Consider the following 24,314-nt stretch of genomic DNA (forward strand, 5'->3'; position numbering starts at 1 on the left):
TGCCCATGTGACCTACGCTCAACTCAGATGCTCTCTGACTCACCCTCACAGCAGAGCTCCAGTCATCAGCTTGATGTGCATAAGAATGAAGATCAGTTCCAAATGTTGCCTTCTGCTACTGCAAGGAAGGTAATGAGAAAATGCTCTCCAAAGACAGAGCCCCAACTCAACCTTGATAAATGTTTTCCAGTAAGTTCAAAGTCCTTTTTTATATAAGCCCCTTGCTTTATATCTAAATGAACACTCAGTATGCACGCCTGCACTAGCTAAGCATTCTTTGCACCTTTACAGTCAGCCTCTCCTAGGAGCTACGAGGGCCTGGCTCCTGTCGTCTCTCTGACATCTCCCACTTCTCTCCTCCCCTCAATCCACTGTAGCCACCAAGGGGAAACTCGGCAGCCAGGTTCTGCCTAGAGGCCTTCGCCTTGGCTGTGCCCTCTGCCTGGAATGGCTCCTCATTGCCATCACATCTACACTTGAATGTCACCTTAGCCAGGATTTCTTGAAGTTCAGTAAGGCAGAGACTTTTTGTCTTGTTTTGTTCACTGCTGCATCCTCTGTACTTCAAACAGTCCCTGGCACAAAATAGGCACTTAATACACACCTGTAAAATATATGACTGTACCTACTAAATTTTAATGAAATTCAGGATTAATCTAATAAAAAAAAACCCACCTCTATTTCAAAGCAATACACAATCATCTACGCAATCATCAGAGTATCTCATCAGGTCTAATAAAGCAGCTGTCGCCAACTGGTGGTCCGCGGACCACTGGTGGTCTGTGAGGTCCGAAGGTAGGCGGCCGCTGTAATAAAGGACTGACAAAGCTTAGGCCATGAATGAAGTCTGACTCTGAAGTGTGCTAGCAGTCACAAGGTACATACTCTATTCTGTGGTTCTGCCAGGGAGGTGATTTTGGTCTGACATTCCCCACATACCTAGGTAGATAGTAATGAGCTATACAGTCCCTCCACCTGGACTTACAGCTCACACCCAGTTCTGAGACAGCTCGCCATCTAATTGTTACAGCTCTTTAAATGGAGATTAGGCCTCTGGTTCCAAACTTTAATGTGCAAATTGCCTCCAGATCTTATTAAAATGCAGGTTCTAATTCAGAAGGCCTGGGGTGGTGCTTGAGATTCTATACTTCTAACCAGCTCCCAAGGGTGTCAATGTTGCAAGAGTTATTTCAAGATAAAGGAGCTTGTCATAATCAGAATGCCCACTTTTTTAAAAATTGACTTGAGAAGGAGGCAGGGAGATAGATGCATGCATACATAATACATACATACATACACTGATTTGTTGTTCTACTTACATATGCATTCATTGGCTGATTCTATGTACCCTGACCACAGACTGAACCTGAAACCTCGGCATATTGGGACGATGCTCTAACTAACCAACTGGGCTACCTGGCCAGGGCTTCACAACCTCTTTTTAGTCAAAATGTAAAATGGAATCCAATCATGTATACAGAATTAGATCAGATGAACTCAAAGATTCCTTCCAAGGGTAAGGTATGAAGATGACAAACTGTATAAACCATTAGCCTAGAGAAGGGACACATGTTGAACAGCATTTGACTCTTGCTACTTCTCTCCCTCAGATATTTATACTTTTGTTTACTCTCTCTCCCTTTCCCTTCCTCTCTGAAATCAATAAAAATACTAAAAAATATATTTATGGAACAGAACCACAATTTTTAGAAGAGTTTTAATTATTAAAAATCTATTTTGTTAACGATCAAAGTCATCCAAATGGGGCATGCTAACATGTAGTGGAACTGAAGAACCCCAAAATACATATAAGCTAACTGGAGCCATGGGTCTCCAAAAGGCTTACTTCACACTACTAACAGGCATTTGAAATGGCTCCAAAAATGGCAGTAAGCACCAGAGCAAGAGTTTTTAACTTTCCTTGTGAAAAACAAAACAAAAAACCTATAGCTGTTTGATGAAGCCTACTAACCCTTCCCAGAAATATGTATTAAGTGCATAAAATACACAGGATTGCAAATAAAGCCAATTACACTAAAAACAGTTAAGATCTTAAAAGACAATTAAAAATATATATTTTTTAATTTCAGAGAGGAAGGGAGAGGGAGGGAGAGATAGAAACATCAATGAGAGAGTATCATTGATCATCTGCCTCCTGCACGCCCCCTATTGGAGATCGAGCCTGCAACCGGGTGTGCGCCCTGACTGGGAATTGAACTGTGACTTCCTAGTTCCTAGGTTGATACTCAACCAACAAGCCACATTGGCCGGGCAAAATGACAAACTTCTTTAATACACTTAGCAAGCAGGTGTCATGTAATCTGAAGTATGATGAGCATAGAGGATATCTTAAGATGCCTCATCCACTGCAATATGAAAACATCTGCTTTCTCCTGGTAAAAAGTCACAAGCACTGTTAACACCACTGTGGGTTTCTTCCTGTTTTCATAACGGCAGCATATGCTACATTTCTAGTTAGTCTAGTGGAAGTAAAGCTGTGATCTTCCCCATGGCCTCTGAGGGAGTGAGGGCAATGGCAAAGTTGGCCAGCAAGCTGTCGATGGGGTTGGGCACTGGGCTAGCAGACAAGCTGATCTGCCAGGGTGCCCTCAGATCAGGGCACTGATGGATGACAGGTGTTCCCTTCTGGACCAAAGTGCCAAGAGACCACCATATTAAAAAGCAATCCAACCATCAGTGCCCTCTCACTTTTTTTTTTTTTCTCACCTGAATAGTATTAACATAAGCACTGTCTTATAAATACAAGCCCTGGCCCTGGCCAGTATGGCTCAGTGGATAGAGTGTCAGCCTGCGCACCAAAGGGTCTTGGGTTTGATTCCCAGTCAAGGGCATATACCTGGGTTGCAGGTCCGATCCTTGGGCCTGGTGGGGGCACCTGTGGGAGGCAACCAATTGATGTGTCTCTTACATCAATGTTTCTCTCTCTCTCTCTCCCCCTCCCGTCCTTTCCATTCTCTCTTTAAAAAATCAATTGAAAAAAATATCCTCGGGTGAGGATTTTAAAAAAAGAGCCCTAATAGGAAAATCCTCACAGTCACTTTAGAGTTTGGGGGTGGAGGGTGGGAGGGGGAGAAATTGTGTCTTTTTGATGCCTAAAAGTAGTTCTCTACCATCTACTGCAAGTTTGAACTCCTTTATCTAATTTTTAGAACTCCTCTGGATTTCTATTCTTATTTTATTATAGTCTTATTTTCCACTAATCCTAATACTCCTAGAGGCCACAGTAAAGATCACTGTTGTAATTTTGCTAGCTTCTAACTGGAAATGCAGCATTTGCTGCCATTATGAAACAGGCAGAAATTAACAGTGCTTGTGACTTCACAGTTTTAATGGTGGATATGGCCATGTCTGGAGACATTTTTGGTTGTTGTAACTAGGGGCAGGACTCTACTGGCATCTAGTGGGTGAAGGTCATGGATGCTGCTAAACATCCTACAGTACACTGGGCAGGCCCCCAAACAATTATTTGACCAAAACCTCGACAGTGCTGAAGTTGAAAAACTCTACCCTCACCCAATTCCTTTTCTCTATTATAAACCTTAGGACTTCTAAGGCAAAAGCAACTTCCTTTCTAAGCAGAACTCCCCTAAAGTCAGCCCAAATGGAGGCCTAAAGGAGGCCGCCTTCTCATCCCCCCAATACAATCCCTCTAAGACAAATGCAATGTGTAACTCCAAATGAAGTATATGCACATTTGTTTTCCTTACCCACTAGGTTCTTGAAGATGGACTGCAAAATTTACCCTTTACATATGTGCCCTCACAATGCCCAGCAGAGGGCAAGGCATGCAGTGTGCACTCAAATGTTCAACATATAAATGTAGAAGAGGTTTTAAGGAAAACCTGGTAAAGCAATGCTTAATCACTTGAGAACCCAAAGTTTCAATGTCTTAGCTGCACTGAAATTATATGGGTGATCAGTAATAATAAAAGAAACTGAAGGGGATGCAACAGGCAGGCAGCAGGACAGCTCATCTGTTGACAAGATAATAGTTCTTGGGAATGCCTACACAAAGGCAATGGTGTGCCTTCCCCTCACACATGAAGTTAAAAGTTCCAAAATCTACCCTCAGATACACCCAAACATAGTCAAAAGACATCTATACAAGGTTTCCACTATAGAGATGTATGTACTAACAAAATTCTGGAAACAATTAAATGCCATTAATGTGGGACTGGTTAAAGAAAATTACACATCTCAGCTTGGAATACCAGGCAGCTTTCCACAAAAGGGACAGAGACATGAAAAGGCTAAGAAATGAGTTAAATTTAAAAAGCAGGGTGCACACTGAATGCCGAAGATGTGAACACTTCACTTTATAAGAGACATGGAGAATAAAATAATGACAAATACTAGGATTATAACCACACTTTGTATCATTTTTATATCATTTATCCAATATGCTTATACATACATGCATCTATGTGATGGTGACAGTAATCATTACCTCCACTTTAACAATAAGGACTGACGCTCATCCATAATTTCTCCAAGGTTATCTGGTCAGTAAGGAGCAGCCATATAGCTACAGAGAGGTTTATGAGTTGGTGCAGATTCAATCCAAGGAGAGCTACAAACATCTGTTTGGATGTCCCCTTCCCTGTAATCTGGGTTGGGGGAAGAGGGTATCTTTTCTTCTAAATTGACACTACACTTAAAAATGGACTCTTACCATGCCCTGGCTGGTGTGGCTCAGTTAGTTAGGTGTTGTCTTGTGCATGGAAAGGTTTGATTTCCAATCAGGGCACATGCCTGAGTTGTGGACTCCATCACTGGTACGGGGTTTGCAGGAGGCAACAGATGGATGTTTTGCTCCCACCTCGGTATTTCTCTCTCTCCTTCCCTCTCCCTTCTGCTCTAATAAAAAACACATACCTAAAAACAAAACCCTACCATGACAAGTAATCACCTATTCTAAAACTAGCATGCAACAGCTTAAAGATTTGATTATTTGAACTACAGTTAGACAAAATGTCTTACAAGTCAGTGCTCATAAAATGTTAAGAGGGGAGCAATGTCATTCTCAACTACCAAGTGCAACTGTCCTGACAGCAATTAGGCGCATGTAACAAGCTTGCATTACATCTGTACCTTTGGTTCCACTAATTTTGCTGGGAGGCATCTATGCTAAGAATATAATCAGTGATACAGAGGTTTGTGTGCAAGGAGAATCTTCTTAGCTTTAGAAGAGCAAAAATAAACATGAGCATAAATGCCCAACAAGATTAATACTTAAATAAATTTACATCCACGTGATGAAATATTATGCAGCCTTTTAAATCATTTCAGAAAACCTAAGACATGGGGAATGCTCACACTTAGATAAGTGAAACAAGGTAGAATTTTTTTCTGGGTCATTTACTTTTATTTACTTTTTAAAAATTAAGCACAGTTGGTATACAATATTATATTAATTTCAGGTGTACAATATAGTGGTTTGACAGTTTTATACTTTACAATATGATCACTTCACTAATTCTAGTAATCATCTGTCAAAGATGCAAATCATATCACTTATCACAATATTATTGACTATATATATTCCCTTTCACTTTTTTCATCCATCTGGTAATCATCCCTTTGGTCTGTTTCTATGAGTCTGTTTTGAAACAAGGTAGAATTTATAATATGTGAATTGTGTATATACACAAACAGGCACTGGGGAAAAAAAGAAAATGCACCATAATATTAATAGTACTTATTATGGCTGGAGATTTAAAAATCTTTGTTTTCCAATTTTTCTGTGAGGAACATCACTATGAGAATTTAGAAAAACTTGTCCACCATCTCCCTACCAAGCTGGGTGCTATTAAGAGGCTGTTGGGAGGTGCTGAGCAGCATCCACAAGATGTGAAAGATGCTGGCCTCATGGGAGAACAAATAATTTCAAAGAAAATAAGGGGTGGGGGGGAACCATGATTTCTGGTGGTCCACAAACAATAACAGAGTTGAAGTCTAACTGGAAAAGGAGCCAGCCAAACCAAGTGGCCTGCAGGAAAGGCCTTTCAGGCACAGGAACAGAAAGGGCAAGAAGAGCTGAGTGGAAAGACCTTCCTGGCTAAAGCTTATGAGTGCCAAGGGGGCAACAGGACCAAGTACCCTTATGTAAAAATATGAACTCCAGAGTGTTTACAGACAGTCATTTATTTTCAATTTGTTTTCCAAGTAACCCATCTCTACACAAGAAAGAATAACATCTGTTAAATACTTTTAACTCAATGGGGAAAAAATACATAAAATAAAAAGAATAGTGATTTGTAAGCATTTTATTAAAATAGTAATTATGTGTCTCTCAAAACCAGAACAAGAAAATAGATAGTTTAATAGTGAAAGCTATTCGCTGACTTAGGCCAAGTGAAAGCCAATGCTAACCAAAATCCGTTTTCCATGTGAAAACATTCCATTTAAAATTTCTTACCCTAGAACTCCCCACGCAGAAAAAGAAAACAGAAACAGTACTGCTCAAAAATCTCAGCAAAGGTAAGAAGGACTTAACTAGCTGAGCTCCAGCAATGTGACTATAAAGCAAAGTTCTTCCACAAGCAGCCTGCAGAATAGTGCAGCTTCTACTAGAAATTCCCAACCCTAATTATGCACATCTGAAGCTTTTAGAAATTCAGATTCCAGGACAACCCAAAGCAGGCCAATTAAACCAAAACCTGGGGAGGGGCGTTGTGTCCTGGTACAAACAGCTCTGGAAGGGTCCAGAATTACTGCTCAGAAGACTGCAGTACAGAGCAACATAGATTTGAGGCAAAAGTCCTAGGTTGACTAAAGACAATTCTTCCTAAGCTATGCAAACCTATAAAATGGCGTTAATGCCAAAACCGGTTTGGCTCAGTGGATAGAGCGTCGGCCTGCGGACTGAAAGGTCCCAGGTTCGATTCCGGTCAAGGGCATGTACCTGGGTTGCGGGCACATCCCCAGTGTGAGATGTGCAGGAGGCAGCTGATTGATGTTTCTCTCTCATCGATGTTTCTAGCTCTCTATCTCTCTGCCTCTCTATAAAAAATCAATAAAATATATTTTTTAAAAAATGGCGTTAAAACACAATCTTAGTCAACTTCCTACATTTGTTACAGGATTAAAGTGTCTAGTCCCTGGAAAGTTTACAGAGCCTGTCACGTAGCAGGTGCTCAATAAACAGTCACAGTTATCCAGGGTGATGACACAACTGAGGGGCAGGATACAGCAAGAAAGGCTTTTGTCTGAATAGCCAAACTACCCAGCCCCTCGTTCAGAGCTTTAAACAATTCCAACAGGCTTAGGTGTAGTCTCCTAAAGCAGAGCAAATAGTAGGCAGTAAATTTAAGGTGTGGGGAAAGGGACCTAAAGAAATTAAAGGTTGCTGGAAAAAGGTACAATGTTAGCAATAAGAAGCCACAAGTGACAGCAAGCAAACATACAGATGGACTTTTAAAAGGAGTTTAAAAGGCACGATTTTTAAAAGACGTTTAAAAGGCACAGCCATATGGGAACAAACAGTACAACCTAAATAAACTCTGAAGGCAACACTGTGTTTGAATATAAAACACATTCAGGAAGATAATCCCTCCCCATTCAAGAAAACCTTAAATTATGTGACCATGTAATATCAAAAATGATTTACAGTGTCTGGTCGTGTGCTCAATGGTTGAACATCGATCTATGAACCATGAGGTCACGGTTCAATTCCTGGTCAGGGCACAAGCCCAGGTTGCAGGCTCGATCCCCAGAGTGGGGCATGCAGGAGGCAGCTGATCAATGATTCTCTCTCATCATTTTTGTTTTCACCTCTCTCTCTCTTTCTCTCTCTCTCTCTCTCTCTCTCTCTCTCTCTCCTCTCTCTCCCCCGCCCCCTCTCTCTCTCTCGTTCCCTCTCTCTCCCCCTTTCTCTCTGAAATCAATAAAAATATATTTTAAACAATTTTAAATGGTTAACAGTGAAAACAAGTTCAGATGCAGAGGCTGCAGTTACTTCTCCACCACATAATCTCAGGTAGAATTTCATCCTGTGAAGGTCACATCCAAAAGGAAGGCAGATGAGGCATTTGTGTAGGTTACTTTTCCTGCCAGAAATATGTTTAAATATTGGCATTTTCTTTGAGAAACTGGCTCAGTGTCTAATCATAATAAGTAAACTACGCTATAATGACCATTTCAGTTCCCAATATAATATTCAATTGCCTGAGATGAACCATTCAAAGCAGTTAGCACTTTAAAATGGTTGCTTCCTGATCCCTGTGGGGTACTAGTCATGATATAAATTCAGTTGCAGAACATTCAGGGAACCACCAGGGGAAGATCAGGCACTGAAAAAAACTAGAAATGTGTGGGAAGCATCAAAGGTCCAGAAAGTATCAGTGAAATAGGCCCTTGGGTTTTATTTCTATAGGAGCCACAAATTCCATTCAATGAGTCTTGACTGGATGCCTATTATAAGCAAGGCAAAGCTGCTCAGAGTCGGAAACCAAATCTCTTTTATGGCCAGCTATGTAGGGAAAAATCAGGCCAGAAAAGGTTCAACTGGAATGAACAGAAAGAAAAGACTTTGAGGTCAAGAAATGTAAGATTTACCTCCTTTAGCATATAGAACCAGTCTGCATTCAACGGGTAAGTGGTATTTGCTCAAATGAATTCCACAATTACAAGTAAAAGAGAGCCCAAACCTGTCCTTTCACACTTCTGCAAGTTCATCCACACACCTGATTCTCCGTTCAGTTATTTAGCACCTACAAAGTTCCAGAACATTAAAATCATTCTCACATTCTCCAAACAACCCTCTAATTTCAAGACACTAGGCCAGGTCATTTCTTCTCCTCTACAAGGGACCTTAATCTTTATAATGACAAATGTAACAGTCTATGTAAAACCCTCCTTCACAGCTACACTTCATGAGAGAATTAATCCTTCCTGGAACACATGTTCAATATTTATATAACACGTGGATGATATTAAATGCAGATGATCCTACTTTCAATAATGGTTGAATAGTCAGACCAACCTTCATGCAGATAACTATAAACTCTGGACAAAGTATAAAAAATAATAAAGTGAACACAACCAAAAGCAGGCAGAAATAAGAGGGAGGTCTACACTTGGAAAAAGAGATTTGCACTGGGTGAGTTTCATATTCTGCAGGCCCAGTCCCATGAGAAAAAGGAACAGCTGAAGCTCAGACAGAACCTCAATCTTACTGACTTGAAAAACCAGAGATCAGAATTCTGGTAGACTACTGTGGCTGGAAAATGAGGGGGAAACCCAAGAAAGGAGAGCACCTGGGAAGGGGAACACCAAGTTCTGCATACAAATTCTGCCCACATCTCTGAGAGCCCTGAAACAGGCTTGCCTGGGGCAGGCTCCAAGAAGCCAAACTAAGACCAAACAACTGAACAGAGATTGCAGCTGCTGATCAACACAGGGAAGAGAGTCCCAGAGTTGCAGTCCAGCCATATTTACTGCCAGCTAAACAAACAAATCATCATCAATACTCTTCAGGAGGACATAACAAAATCCAGAGTTTCTGCAATGTCTCATTCACAAAATCCAAGAAGTACTCTGTAATTACTAGACATGTACCAGTAAACAAATTAAAACATGACCCATACAAAGAAAAAAGGAGACCAAGCACAAAATGAGTCACATGCTGGAATCCAGGAAGTATTAAGTGGCTAGTATAAGGAAGCTCAAATATTAAGTGGCTGTCATAAGGAAGCTCCAAAAAGGAAAACATGCTCACAATGTACAAACCAGAAGGACACAAATGATTTTAAAAAGGAAATTCAGGAAAGAACCAAGATGCCCTTCAATAGGTGAATGGATAATGAACTGTGCACGTCCAGAGTGCACACATTATCCAATGATATGTAATATTATCAGTGATAAAAAGAAATGAGGTGTCAAGCCATGAAGACATGGAGGAACCTTAAATGCATACTACCAGGTGAAAAAAGCTGATGTGAAAGGCTACACACACTATATGACTCTATGTCACATTCTGGAAAAGACAACACTATGGAGACACTAAAAAGATCAGTGACTGCATGGGGTTGGGGAAGAGGCAGGGTAAATAAGCAGAGCAGAGGGTTTTAAGGACAGTGAAAATACAGTGTAGGATACTATAGTGGTGGATGCATGTCCTTACACATTTGTCCAGACCCACAGAATGTTCAACACTGAAAGTAAACTCTAATGTAAATTGTGGACTTCAGGTGATTTTAATGTTTAATCTTTGTGAAAATCCAAAACTGCTCTTAAAAATGCCTTAAAATAATAATTGAAAAAAAATTAAAATGGAAATTCTAAGATGAAAAATTATTTCTGAACTAAAAAAAATCCCCTGAACAGTGTGCAATTAAGAAAAGACAATGAATTTCAATACAGATAAACAGAAAGGTATCCAATCTGAAAAACAAAGAAAGATTTGAGGGGGAGAAATGAACAAAGCTTCCAGGACCTGTGGAATAATATCAAAAGGTTTAATATACCTGCAGCTGGAGTCTGGAGAAATTATGGATGAAATTTCCCCAAATTTGGAAAGAGACAAATTTAACAAATCCATTAAGTTCAGAGAACATTGAACAAGATAAATTAAAAACACCACCACTTGGTAAAGGGGGTATAAATGATGATGGAAGGAGATTCAACTTGGTATGGTGAGCATACAGTGAAATATAAGGTGGTATGTTGTGGAACTGTGTACCTGAGACCTATATGATTTGTTGACCAACAAATTCAAAGGCAATTAAACACACACACACACACAACACTTGAACACATCATAGTCAAGCTGCTCCAATACCAAGACACAGAGACAATCTTGAAACCAGCCAGAGAAAAACAGCATTTTGGATACAGCGGAACAACAAAACAAATGATGGCCAGAAGACAGTGTCACAACTTCTTTAACCAATTTAAGAAGTAATTTCTCCATGGTTTTTCCTGTCCCAATATCCCTTTCCTTCTGGAACTCCAGCTGAAAAAAAAAACTGAAAACACAGAATCCTAAAAACCCTTTAACAAGGCAGAAGCAAAACATCTATCTACAATAAAAGCATAATATGCTAATTAGACCAGGCGTCCTTCTGGATGACCTTCTGGACGAAGTCAGGGCTGCGGGGGAAGCCTGGGTCCCAGGTGCCTGCCAGCGGCTGGAGGGAAGCCCGGGTCCCAGAGGGAAGCCGATGCCAGGAGCCGGGGGAAGGAAGGCCTACTCTTGTACAAATTTCATGCATCAGGCCTCTTGTCTATCCTATATAGTAAAGAGCTAATATGCAAATGGTCATCACACCCTCATGCCATCACGGCTCAGACACTCTGGGAGAGAGAGGAATGGGGACCAGCCAGGCACAAATGAGCTATGGCTCAGACACTCAACACTAGGGAGAGAGGAATGGGGACCAGCCAGGCTATGGCCCAGGAAAGAAACAAGCCGCACACCCTGTGGTCCTGGGCACCAGCGGCTGCGCCTGTGCCTGCGACCCAGGAGAGGGACAAGACACCTGCCCCGTGGTCCTGGGCGCCAGCGCCTGCAGCCTGGGATAAGGACAAGCTGTATCCCCCGCAGTCCCGGGCGCCTGTGGCTGCAGCCAATCTGGGCAAAGCCGGCCTGGGGCCTGGGTGCCTGCGGCCGACCAGAGAGAGGGAAGCCCAGGTCCCGGGTGCCTGCGACCGGCTGGAGGAGGGAATCCTGGGTCTCGGGTGCAAAGCAAGGCAAAGGTGGTTAGAGGCAATCAGGCCAGCAGGGGAGCAGTTACGGGCAATCAGGCAGGCAGGCAGGCAAACGGTTAGGAGCCAGAGGTCCCGGATTGCGAGAGGCAGTCGGACATTTCCCGAGGGGGTCTCAGATTACAGAGGGTGCAGGCCAGACTGAGGGACCCCGCCCCCGTGCATGAATTTCATGCACCGGGCCTCTAGTTCTATATAATAAAACCCTAATACGCAAATAGCCTAAATGATGGAACGACCGGTCTCTATGATGCGCACTGACCACCATCCTATATAATAAAACCCTAATACACAAATAGACTGAACGATAGAACGACCGGTCTCTATGATGCACACTGACCACCAGGGGGCAGACGCTCAATGGAGCTGTCCCCTGGTGGTCAGTGTGCTCCCACAGGGGGAGTGCTGCTCAGCCAGAAGCTGGGCTCACAGCTGGTGAGTGCAGTAGCAGTGGCAGGAGCCTCTCCTGCCTCCGAGGCAGCACTAAGGAGCAACCAAAAGCCAGCTCATACCTGGCAAGTGCAGCGGTGGTGGCGGGAGCCTCTCCTGCCTCCATGGCAGCGCTAAAGACCCCTCAGGGGATGTCTGCCTACCAGCTTAGGCCCGCTCCCCAACATCTGTGCACTGGAGGTCCCTAAGCTGGCAGGCAGACATCCCCTGAGGGGTCCCAGACTGTGAGAAGGCACAGGCCAAGCTGAGGAATCCCCTAGTGCATGAATGTCATGCACCGGGCCTCTAGTCTATACTAATAAAAGGGCAATATGCTAATTAGACATCTTCCAGACATACTTCTGGACAAAGCCACGGTGATGGGGGCTGAGGCAGAGGTGGTTAGGGGTGATCAGGCCAGCAGTGGGGGAGCAGTTAGGGGGCGATCAGGCTGGCAGGCAGAAGCAGTTAGGGGCGATCAGGCTGGCAGGCAGAGGTGGTTAGGGGCAATCAGGCATGCAGGGGAGCAGTTAGGGGCACCAGACTAGCAGGCAGAGGTGGTTAGGGGCGATCAGGCAGGCAAGCAGTTAGGAGCCAGTGGTCCCGGATTGTGAGAGGGATGTCCGAACTGGCAGTCAGACATCGCCCAAGGGGTCCTGGTTTGGAGAGGGTGCAGGGCCGGGCTGAGGGACCCTCCTCCCCCGTGCATGAATTTCGTGCACTGGGCCTCTAGTTTTTTGATAAAAAGAAAATTAAGAGAATTTCTTGCCAACAGACCTGCACTCCAAAAAGTGCTAAAAAAGTTTTCCAGACTGAAGGAATATGGTAAAAAACTGGGTCTTAAGGGAGGTATGAAAAGCATTGGGAATGGTAAATATGAGGGCAAAAATAAAAAATTACCTTTCTCCTTAATTTTAAAAAAAATTACATTCATATTAAAGCAAGAAATAATATACTATGGGGTTTATAGCATATGCAGAATACATATGATAAACATAACATGAAGGACAGAGAAGGTAAATGGTTACAATACAATTGTTAAGATTCTTACATTTTAGGTGAAATACATCAAGAGAGAAGGCAAGCCAGTAGCTAGAACAAAATTCTATGATTCCACTTCAATGAAGTGCTTGAATAGGCAAAACTAATCAATGGTGGGGGGAAACTAGAACAGAAGAAAAAAAATAGAAAAAAGGTAGAGGGTTGGGAAGCGGGGAGTTAGTGGTGGTGAAAGTGGGAACTGACCAGAAAATGGCATGAGGCAACTTTCTGGGGTAACAATAATGTTCTATATCTTGATAGTGGTTTGGTTACGCAGGTTTATGCATTTACCAAAACTCAAATGGTACATTTAAAATATATGTATTTCACAAAATTTGTTTTAACTTCAAATTTAAAAAAAATAGAGAGCTTAGTACTGAGGATTATCAACTAAAGGTCACTGAAAGAATAAAAATGAACAATTGGTGGTGGGGGGGGTAGGGAGATTAATTTATGTTATAAAGAGTCGATTTGAAACAAGAAATCAGCAGCAGGCCCAGTGGTAGCTGGGCACTAGCAGTGCAAACAAAAGCTGTGAATGACGTCACACTTCCTACTTCTACAAGTGACACACAATTTCAGCCTCCCTTTTTCTTCTCATTTCCTATTCTTAAGGTTTCTCCTCTCACTTTTGATAACGTAGAAAAGAATATTTTTAAATGTAATTTTGGCTTCACATAATAAAAATAGCCACTTATAAATGTCACCTTTGGCAAATTACTTACTTAACCTCTCTGTGTCTGTTCTGTCACTGCTAAAAGACAGGGACAAAAATAGAACCTCACTCACTGAGTTGTTATGAGGATTGAATAAATACATTCGAAGCACTTAGAGCAGTGCCTTGCACATAGTAAATATTTGCAATGTTATCTATCATTGGCATCATTCCCTCTTTTTGACTACCTGTTTTGTACTTTATTATTTATTCTAAAAGAAAAAATCATTTTGATTGCTAAATTAGCCTCCCCAATACAAATATTAATAGCACACTGGTTCATGAGCTTCATACCCAGTCTTTAAAATAAAGAAAAAAAATCCCACACAAGTAATAGTTCTCAGAAACACCACATCTTGCAACAGTCTCTATAAAAGAAAATAATCAGGAAGCTGGAGTCACAAGAATCCATTCTTCCACAGGTAATACGTAAGTTGGGAGTAGTATTCTGATACTTAATTGTGTCCAGGTAGAGTACACACATCACACAGTGCTTCTCACACAACTTCAATACTGGGTACATGCAAAGTAACTCATCAATTTTATTAACTTTATTATAGCTAGGTAGTTAGCATTATTCCCAAACTTTTACATATTATTAAAATGTTCAATAGAGAGAAGGGGATTGTTTCTCTTCCCCACGGGTTTTCTTCCTTTTTCAAAGTTATTTTTTCTACTCAAGACTTTAATATTTCCAGAAGCAGTTCCTACATATACATGTTTTAACTAGATTGACTGTGAATCAGTAAGAAACCCAAAAATATAACAATTTCTTCCTAATAAATATACTGAAGCTTTTATGTATAAGTCCCAAATAATTAGGAGATAACTCTATAATGCTCCCTTCTTAGAGTTAATCTGATGTCACCGTTTATAAAAGTGTTAAAGAAATATAAACTAAACTTCAATTGGGTTGGTTAACAGTTGTTCAGTGTATTGCCATTCTATAGCAAACTAAAATATCTAGGCTTACCAAAATTTATAATTTTTTACACATTAAAGGAATAAATTAAAAACAGTCTTACTTTTATTTATTTTATTTTTTAAAAAATATATTTTATTGATCTCCTACAGAGAGGATGGGAGAGAGATAGAGAGTTAGAAACATCGATGAGAGAGAAACATCGATCAGCTGCCTCCTGCACACTCCCTACTGGGGATGTGCCCGCAACCAAGGTACATGCCCTTGACCGGAATCAAACCTGGGACCCTTGAGTCCACAGGCTGACGCTCTATCCACTGAGCCAAACCGGTTAGGGCAACAGTCTTACTTTTAGAACTACAACCACTACCACTAACCCACATTGATAGTAAGGGAGACAGTCTACTATAGCATCAGAAGACCATATGCCCTTCCCCAGCTCTCTGTGTACTTGTCCATAAAACTTGGTTTTGTCATGGGATAACATAAAGCCAACTATGATGTTCAGAGAATTTCTCCCAATGAAAGCTTTTGCATGCCAGCTTTTGAAAAATAAGAAAGTAAAATACCATGTTAAAATTCACATTGCCCTAGCTGGTTTGGCTCAGTGAATAGAGCCTCAGCCCTTGGACCGAAGGGTTCCTGGTTCGATTCCGGTCAAGGGCATGTTCCTCGGTTGCAGGCCAGCCATGGTCGAGGTGTGCGCGGGAGGCAACCAGTCAAAGTGTCTCTCTCACATCGATGATTCTCTCTCTGTCTCTCCCTCTCCCTTCCACTCTCTCTAAAAGTCAATGGAAAAATATCTTCAGGTTTAACAACAAAAAATTCACTAGAATCTACAGCTATGAAATGCATCAGAGAAATGGCCAGTGAATGAAGGAAAAGCCCGAGTTGGTAATAAGGATCACTACTAGGGCCCAGAAAAAAGCACCGAGGCCCAGCCGGTTATCTCGGTGGTTGGAGCATCGGTCCACGGACTGAAGGGTCCCATGTTTGATTACGGTCAGGGCCATGTACCTCTGTTGTAGGTTCGATCCCCATGCAGGAGGCAACCAATCTGTGTGTCTCTTTCACATCAAAGTTTCTCTCTCTGCCTCTCCCTCTCCCTTCCACTCTGTCTAAAAATCAAGGGGAAAAATATCCTCTGGTGAGGATTAACAAAACAAAAAGAGAAAAAGCACTAGGGGAAAACTGTTTTCATTCGGACGGCCTCTCATCAACAACCAATACTCCCACCCATTAGGTGTTCACAGATGCTCGGAACACAGCCCTATTGGGTAGCAGGGACCGCTAGCCCTGGGATTGAAAGAGAAAGACAAGCTCTGCCCTCCGGTAAGTCAAAGTTTAGTGATGAAAATTTAAATAAAACTATTACAATACAGTATGCTAAGTTCTAGGACAGAAGGCAGCAACAGAAGGCTTGGTATATATGAGCCAAGAAGTCAGGGCTGGGGTGCCTCAGATAGCTATCTGGTGTCCCATCTAAGAGAACCGCATCTGTAAAGGCTCAGGAGAAAGGTAAAACAAGTAGAATATGAGGAACTACAAGTATAGAAAGCGGTGAGTATAGACAGGCAATGGATACATCACAAAGGCTACAAAATACCATGCTAAGAACTGCATATCAGAAAATAAGAAACCTACAGGCACCTTACCAAGGCCATTCCAGTAACAATGTGGGAACTGTTGTTAGAGGCTAAGAGTGGGCCCAGGGAGACTAGTTGTTATAGTAGACTAGATCTATTTAGGTCAGGGAGACTACGAAGTGCTACAGTAGGTCAGAAGTTAGGTTATGTCGCAGTTCCTTCTTTCATTTTAATCATCACCTGAGGATATTTTTTCCATTGATTTCTAGAGACAGAGGAAGGGAGGGAGGAGGAGGAGCGAGAGTGAAAAGAGAAACAGCGAAGTGAGAGAGACAAGGTACATGCCCTTGACTGGGAATGGAACTCACCACCCTTTAGTCCATGGGCCGGCACTCTAACCACCGAGTAAAACCAGCCAGGACTGTGCAGTTATTTTTTAAAAATTGCTGAAGTACCAACGTTTCTGAGTAGTTTAATTAAAAAATGAAATAGAGCAGCTACAAAGTTTTCTCTTGTCGACTTTAAACAATGACATCAGCTTAATTCTAAAAGGAGATCATCACTCACTTGCATTCCAGCATGCGTTCTTGACTCGGGAGAGTGGAGTTACATGAGGCTAGGGTTGTGCTTGTTCCCTGAAGACTAATTTTATCTATTCCCTGGCTTCCTGGCAAATAGCCCAACATCTAAGTCCACTTACACAGAAGTGTGCCATATGTGCAACCATCATGCTAAGTGTGGTGGGGACAGGTTGAAAGAGAAGGAGAGAGAAGGACAGGCAGATAGACAGGGAGAACAGTGACCTGGGCTGTGGTTGTGTTGATGGAAAACAAATCTAGAAGGATGTTTAGGACTTGGAAACAAGGTGGCTGGAGGGATAAGAAGGCAGGCAAACTATCTATGAAAGGCATAGGCTTCTTGCTGGGGGGAAGGTTGGGGACAAGGGTAGAGTGGTCCAGTATGGGGACAGAGGAACTCATCTTAGGACAGACTGAGTTACCTGGAAACTCCAAGCTGGAATACAGGTTTTGGATTCATCAGTGACATTATAAAGTAAAAAGAGAAGGGAAAGAAGGAGAGGAGTCTGAGGAATGCCATCATCAAAAAGGTACAAAAGCAGAAGAAAAACTGAAAGCAAATACTCAGAAGCAGGAGAAAAATCAGTGGTGCCAGAGGACTAATGACGGCTCTCAGTGGGCTGCCCAGGCCATGTCCAGACTCCGTTAAGCCAGACCCTGGGGGAGGCACCTCTGCAGCCATATATGTTTTTTAAAAAAATACCCGGTCTCCTAGGAATTTCACCTAGGTGTGGAGAATCCACAGAACGAATGAGAGATAAAACAGATAACTGAAAAGTACCCAATGAAACTGACAAATTAGTCATCCGATAAAAACATCAATGAAACCAAATATAGTCTAGAATAGGGCGTGGGCAAACTTTCTGACTCGAGGGCCACAATGGGTTCTTAAACTGGACGGGAGGGCCGGAACAAAAGCATGGATGGAGTGTTTGTGTGAACGAATATAAATTCAAAGTAAACATCATTACATAAAAGGGTACGGTCTTTTTTTTTTTTTTTTTAGTTTTATTCATTTCAAGCGGGCCGTAGTTTGCCCACGGCTGGTCTAGAAGCAAACCCAAATATATATGGGAAATGCAGCAAATGATAAAAGTTATTTCAAATTTGGAGGGAAAAGATGGATTATTCAACAAATGACACTAGGGCAAATGGGTTGTCATCTGGAAATATAAAACTAGCTTTGTACCTTACACCATAATAAATTCCAGACGGATCTGTTAAATGTAAAATGAGAAACCACACAAGTTCTATACCAGAAGAAATCACAGGGAATGTCTGTATAATGTATAATGCATATGTATAATAATATGTGCAATGCATAATGTATAAAGCATTTCTCATGACACAAAACCCAGAAGCCATACAGGCTGATAAATATATATGTATATATTTTTAAAACTGCATGGTAAAGTCCAAATGAAAAGGAAAAAAACCTGGAAAACAAAAAATTGCAACTTCTAAAGACAAAAGCACAATTTCCTTGAAACTTAAAGAACTCCTAAAAAACAATAAAGAAAAGATCAACAATCCAACAGAGATGGGCAGAGGCTATGAAGAGCTTGCCAAAAATAAAATAAAATTACACTACACTGAGATGTGCTTCTCACCCAACCAACCAAATGGCAAAAATCTGGGGAAGGGATCAGGGGGTGCTGACTCTACATACTAGCTGAAGGTATAGGAACAGACAATCACATTGCTGTGGGAATTCCAAAAGGTAGATGATCTCAGCAATATCTAAAGTAATTACAGTACAGACCACTTCACCCAGCAACAATCCTGCTTCCAGGTTTCTGTTCTACAGACACACTTACTGACTGAAATGTGAAAGCCATGCATGTTGTTTGTTGTATGTAGATGACACATACATAATACGTCAAAGACACTGAGTTGTCTGTAATGGTAAAGAGGGAACAAAATGTCCATCAATAGGGAGTGATTAAATCGCACATTCGTACAGGGCAGCCATAAGTTACTAGTACAACGAAGAAGCACTATGACAGTGGCTCTCAACCTTCTGGCCCTTTAAATACAGTTCCTCATGTTGTGACCCAACCACAAAATTATTTTCGTTGCTACTTCATAACTGTAATGTTGCTACTGTTATGAATCGTCATGTAAATATCTGATATGCAGGATGGTCTTCGGCGACCCCTGTGAAAGGGTTGTTCGACCGCCAAAGGGGTCGCGACCCACAGGTTGAGAACCGCTGCGCTATGAACTGACAAGGAATGCTCATCAGGAAAGACTACCAAGAAAAAGGGACACAGACCATGTGGGGAGTAAGACAACAGTGACCTATTTGTTAATACACGGAGTCTCTCTATAAGGTTCTAAAGCAACAAGAGGGGAACGAAACCAGATGGCTGGGAAACGGTAAGAAACCCAAAGGAAGACTACTACCCACCACACTCCTGCACTAAGCACTTTAAAATCATTGTTTCAATTCTTCCTTTAAAAAAATCAATCTCAGTAAGTAGTTCCAGTATGATCTCTACAACAAGGATTCTGAAACACAAAGGTGGGGGGGCGGGGGGGGGCACAATTTTCTAAATGTACTGAAAACCAATGAACGGTACACACTAAAGGGGTCAATTTTATGTTATATGGGTTAAATCTCAATAAAGCCGTTATTTTTTAAAAGTAAGTATATACCACAGCACATTATCATTTACATAGAGAAAAGACCGCAAAGGCTAGCTTTTTCCAAAACTATGGCTTTATATTTACATAAAATGGAAAGACAGAGGTAGTGAGTGTTAAGTCCAAACCAACCATTATCACCATTTTCCATCGTGCCTTAAGGAACAGCACACCTACAGAACTTGTCAGCTACTGAGTACAGTAAAGCTACTGCAATCAATCACCAGCTCTACCGCTATGAATTCTTTTCTTTCTGAAAGTAAAAATGTCTATTTTACATTCCTTACACTTTTAAATTTCTACAAGTCCTCTGAGCAGTAAGAATTTTGAAATAACATAGTAAGGGCTTGAAGAAGCAAATGTAAATAATGCCTATACATATCAAAAAATATAGTTAAAAGAAGTGTTACCTTAGGATAAAGAATGAAGCAGTTAAAATCTTTATCTCTAAAAGAGAAACACAAAGTCTCTAGGCTCAGAGCTTAAAACATAATACAACAGCTTACAAAAGAAATACAAATAGAGCTTTAATGGGGCTGCTTTTCTAGGATTACACTAAATGTTAGATTTAGAGAAACAAAGGCAGCAAAATGCTTAAAGGCTAGATTTCACAAGTTGCCTACTCCAAGCAACAGAAGCGTTTATCAATGTCAGGCATTAAATTTAAAGCAGCAAAGGAACAGAAAGTTCAATGAATGTGACTGAAATTACTTTAGGAGTGGCATAGGGGATATAGAGAAAACTAGATACCATTTGTTTGGAAATATGGAAGCAATGGCACCAAGGTTACTCATTATTTTTAAATTTCTATTTATTGATTTTTTGAGAGAGAAACATCAATTTGTTGTCCCACTCATTTATGCACTCATTGATTAATTCTTATATATGCCCTGACTGGGACTGAACCCGAAACCTTGGCTTATTGGGACAACACTCTAGCCAACTGAGCTACCAGGCCAGGGCTTATAACAGGGGTGGGCAAACTTTTTGACTCGAGGGCCACAATGGGTTCTTAAACTGGACCGGAGGGCTGGAACAAAAGCATGGATGGAGTGTTTGTGTGAACTAATAAAAATTCAAAGTAAACATCATTACATAAAAGGGTACGGTCTTTTTTTTTTTTTAGTTTTATTCATTTCAAACGGGCCGGCTCCGGCCCGAGGGCCGTAGTTTGCCCACAGCTGGCTTATAACCTCATTAATAAGGGACAGGCAGAATTCTCCAATTTCCCAAGGGTGAACAAAAAAACTGTCAGCTCCAAGTAACTATCCAAAAATCAATTTTGAAAACATTGAGAGACAAACATTTTATTCTATAACAATGTGCCTTGCTCAAGTTAGCATCCCTCTATAAAAAGCCAGAGAAGACAGAAGGAAGCCCTCACTGCACATCTGCTGGGCAATTTACATGTGACATCATGTGACCCTCCAAACAAGTCCATGAGGCAGGTAACTTGCCTTGCAATAGGGAAACACCGGAGGAGGGAGGACTCTGGCCAAGGTCACACAGTTGATCAATTCAGTGCCCATTTGGATAGGAAGGGTGGGGGGGTAGATTAGCCCCTTCATCACATCTGGCTTGACAGATTTCTGGCTTGACAGAAAGGCTCTATTATAAATGACATTTTTGTTCTAGCTTTTAGCTTACTCCCCACCAAAATAATGACCACTATCTTCTGCTTTTAATAAAGTGATGATGCATCTGCACACACAAAAGACACCCTTTAAGAGCTGAACAAGACTGGACTCATGGCCATAGACATTCTCAGTGTGTTGCATTTAACCTGAAGACTAACAGCACATGAAGCTGGCCTTAGGGGACTGAAATCCCATGGACAGGCGATAGTCCACTGGAACCCCAAAGCTTATTGAACTCCCTACAGACCACCACATTCCCTGGGACCCAGGCTTTGGCGTAGCGGAATAACATTTTTCTGCCCAGTGCACAATATGGGTGGGATCTGAACACACATTTAAAAAGAAAACCACGGTCTCGGATATCAATGTCACCAAGAAAAGATAGGACATAGATTAAAACCAATGCAGGGACCACAACCACTTCCTACAGGAAGACATTAAAGAAGAAAAGCCACAATTCAGGTTTGAAAGAGAACTTAAAACCACCAGCAGCAAACCAGTGAGTATCAAACATTTAACTTAAAAGAGCTTAGGCACTGTCAAAGAAAGATATTCTACGTACTGGTCTTTGACTGCAATCTCTTGCTTCCCAAAGTCAGTGTGTAATCTAAATACAACACACTTGGTCATAGAAAATCCTTCTTTCCCCCTCGGGGCACAATTTTGGCATTGGGTCTCAAGGGGCCATAAAAAACCAAGTTTGAGCCCCAAACACTTTGGTTACATAGTTTTGAAACATTTAGACAGAAGTTCACATTTCTAAGTGGATGACCATGATACCCTTCCTGTTTAATTTGGAGACTGGAGATCTTTAACTTAACCTAGCATTCCTTAGGGAACTGATACCCTCAACACGCTCGGGCTCCAAGCCTGGGATTTGTTTCACATTGAGAAATAACTGTCTCACATGCAACTGTCTTAAACACAAGCATAAACACAGATACGGATGTGCATTCATAAGTTCATACACACATATGCATAAGCATACACATTCATCAGTGCTATACATGCACTCACAAGCACACGAATACATGTATACATGGGCTCACACACGCGTGCCCACTCCGCGGTCCCACCTGCCCTTCTGACCGTTCCAGCGGCGACACCTGCCCACTTAGGGGAAACCCACAACCAGGCCTGGGGAGCCACATGACACCCGCGAATGTCTGCGAAGGCCTAGAGCAGCGGTTCTCAACCTGTGGGTCGCGACCCCTTTGGGAGCCAAACGACCCTTTCACCTAAGACCATCGGAAAACACATACATAATTACATATTGTTTTTGTGATTAATCACTATGCTTTAATTATGTTCAATTTATAACGATGAAAATACATCCTGCATATCAGATATTTACATGACGATTCATAACAGTAGCAAAATTACAGTTATGAAGTAGCAACGAAAATACTTTTATGGTTGGGGGTCACCACAACATGAGGAACTGTATTAAAGGGTCGCGGCATTAGGAAGGTTGAGAACTACTGGCCTAGAGCCTTCTCTATCTCATACGGCTTCCTTTTCTAGTAATAACCACCAGATTTGGAGAAACCATGTAACTGAGGCCGCAACCTCTGACTGGGGTTATCTGTCCCTCTAAGGGAGCCGTTAGTGCGTCCTCCCATACTTCCCCGACTAACCCGGGCGAGATGGATGGGTGCAACAGCCTCAAGGGCGCGAGGTACGGGACGGTCTTGGGGTGCAGGATTTGCGGGTGGAAGTGGCGGCAGGGGCTTGGAGTGCGGGCATAGGGTACAGGGTGGAGGCTTGGGATACAAACGCGGAGTGAAAGCTTGGTTGGCGGCTGCGGAACCAGGATGGAAGCCTGGGGGTGCAGGTATGAGTTTAGGGTTCAGGTGAGGGTTTGGGATCTCAAGTGAAAGCTTCGGGAGCGAGTGTTTTCCGTTCGGGGTGGAGGCTTGGTGGTGGGCGTTTTGGGGAGCGGGTTGGAGGCTTGCGGTGCGGGTGGGGGGCGCCGGGCCCGCCTCCCGCGTGGGCACGCACCTTGTGGCAGGACGGGCAGGTGGGCAGCGCGCTCTTGCCCCCGTGGCCCCCGCCGCCGCCGCCGCCGCTCAGGCTGCTCTGAATCTGCGTGAGCTCCTGGCGCAGCACCTGCTTCTGGTGAAAGCTGAAGGCCGGGTGGTTGGAGGCCATGGTGAAGAGCAGCAGGAACTCATCGCCCGTACGGCCCTCGTTGAGCTGCAGCCCGTAGTTGTGGATGATGGAGTCGATGTGCGTGAGCGTGCGGTAGAGCACGCCAGCCGCCTCGCGCTGCTCCGAGCCCAGGAGCGCCAGCGACACCAGCAGCTTGCTGCGCACCACCTCGTCCGTCAGGTTGGTGAGGCTGCCCAGGTCGGCGGGGTTGTTGGCCTTGATCTCGGAGTCGCGCAGCGAGTGGTAGTCCTTGCGCGCCAGGTCCTCGAGGCAGGAGCCGAGAAAGCGCAACTCGAGCGGGATGCACAGGTCCAGCAGGCCGCACAGGAACTCCACGCGCTGCGGCGACGGCAGCTCCGAGAACCAACGGTACACGCCGTCCCTCTGCAGCGGGCAGCGCTTCTCCACCATGCTGCCGCCCGTGCCGCGCCGCCGCCCGGGGCCGGAGGCCGAAGCCCGGGGCCGGGGGCGCGGGGCGCGGCGGGAGCGAGCGGGAGGCGCGGCGGGGCCGGGCGGAGGAGGGTGGACGCCGCGGGCCGGACCGGGGGCGCGCGGCGCGGGTGAGACCCCCGCCAGCGGCCGGCGGGCGGGCGCGCGCGGGGCGCTGGGGGGGCCCGGGGCGGCCGGGGCGGCCGGGGGCGGCGAGCGGCCTCGGGCCCCCCGCTCACGGGCGGGCTCTTGGCCCGCGCCCGTCCCCAGCGGCGGCCGGTGCGCGGCGGCGGCGGCGGCTGCTCCTCGTCGTCGTCGTCGTCGCCCGGGAGGCGGCCGCCCCCATCTCCCCCCGCGCCGCAGGGTCTGTCACTGCGGGCCGCCCCCCGACGGAGCCGCCCCGGCCATTCCGCCTCCGCCGCCGCGCTGGTGCTGGCCGGCCGTTACTAGGAC

At 43.5% G+C, this 24,314-nt stretch overlaps 1 protein-coding gene across 1 annotated transcript in view; it reads right to left on the reverse strand.

Annotated features, from left to right (window-relative positions):
• The window catches only part of ZCCHC14 (zinc finger CCHC-type containing 14), a 68,647-nt gene extending 44,800 nt beyond the window's left edge, over window positions 1-23,847 (reverse strand). Inside the window, exon 1 of the mRNA XM_081107037.1 lies at window positions 23,283-23,847. Coding sequence (XP_080963163.1) covers window positions 23,283-23,843 — 561 coding nt within the window. The 5' untranslated portion in view covers window positions 23,844-23,847. The remainder of the gene's footprint in view (window positions 1-23,282) is intronic.
• Between the last annotated feature and the right edge of the window lie 467 nt (window positions 23,848-24,314).

The sequence above is a fragment of the Myotis nattereri genome, assembly GCF_964212035.1.
Source record: "Myotis nattereri genome assembly, chromosome: 15".
NCBI classification, from domain to species: domain Eukaryota; kingdom Metazoa; phylum Chordata; class Mammalia; order Chiroptera; family Vespertilionidae; genus Myotis; species Myotis nattereri.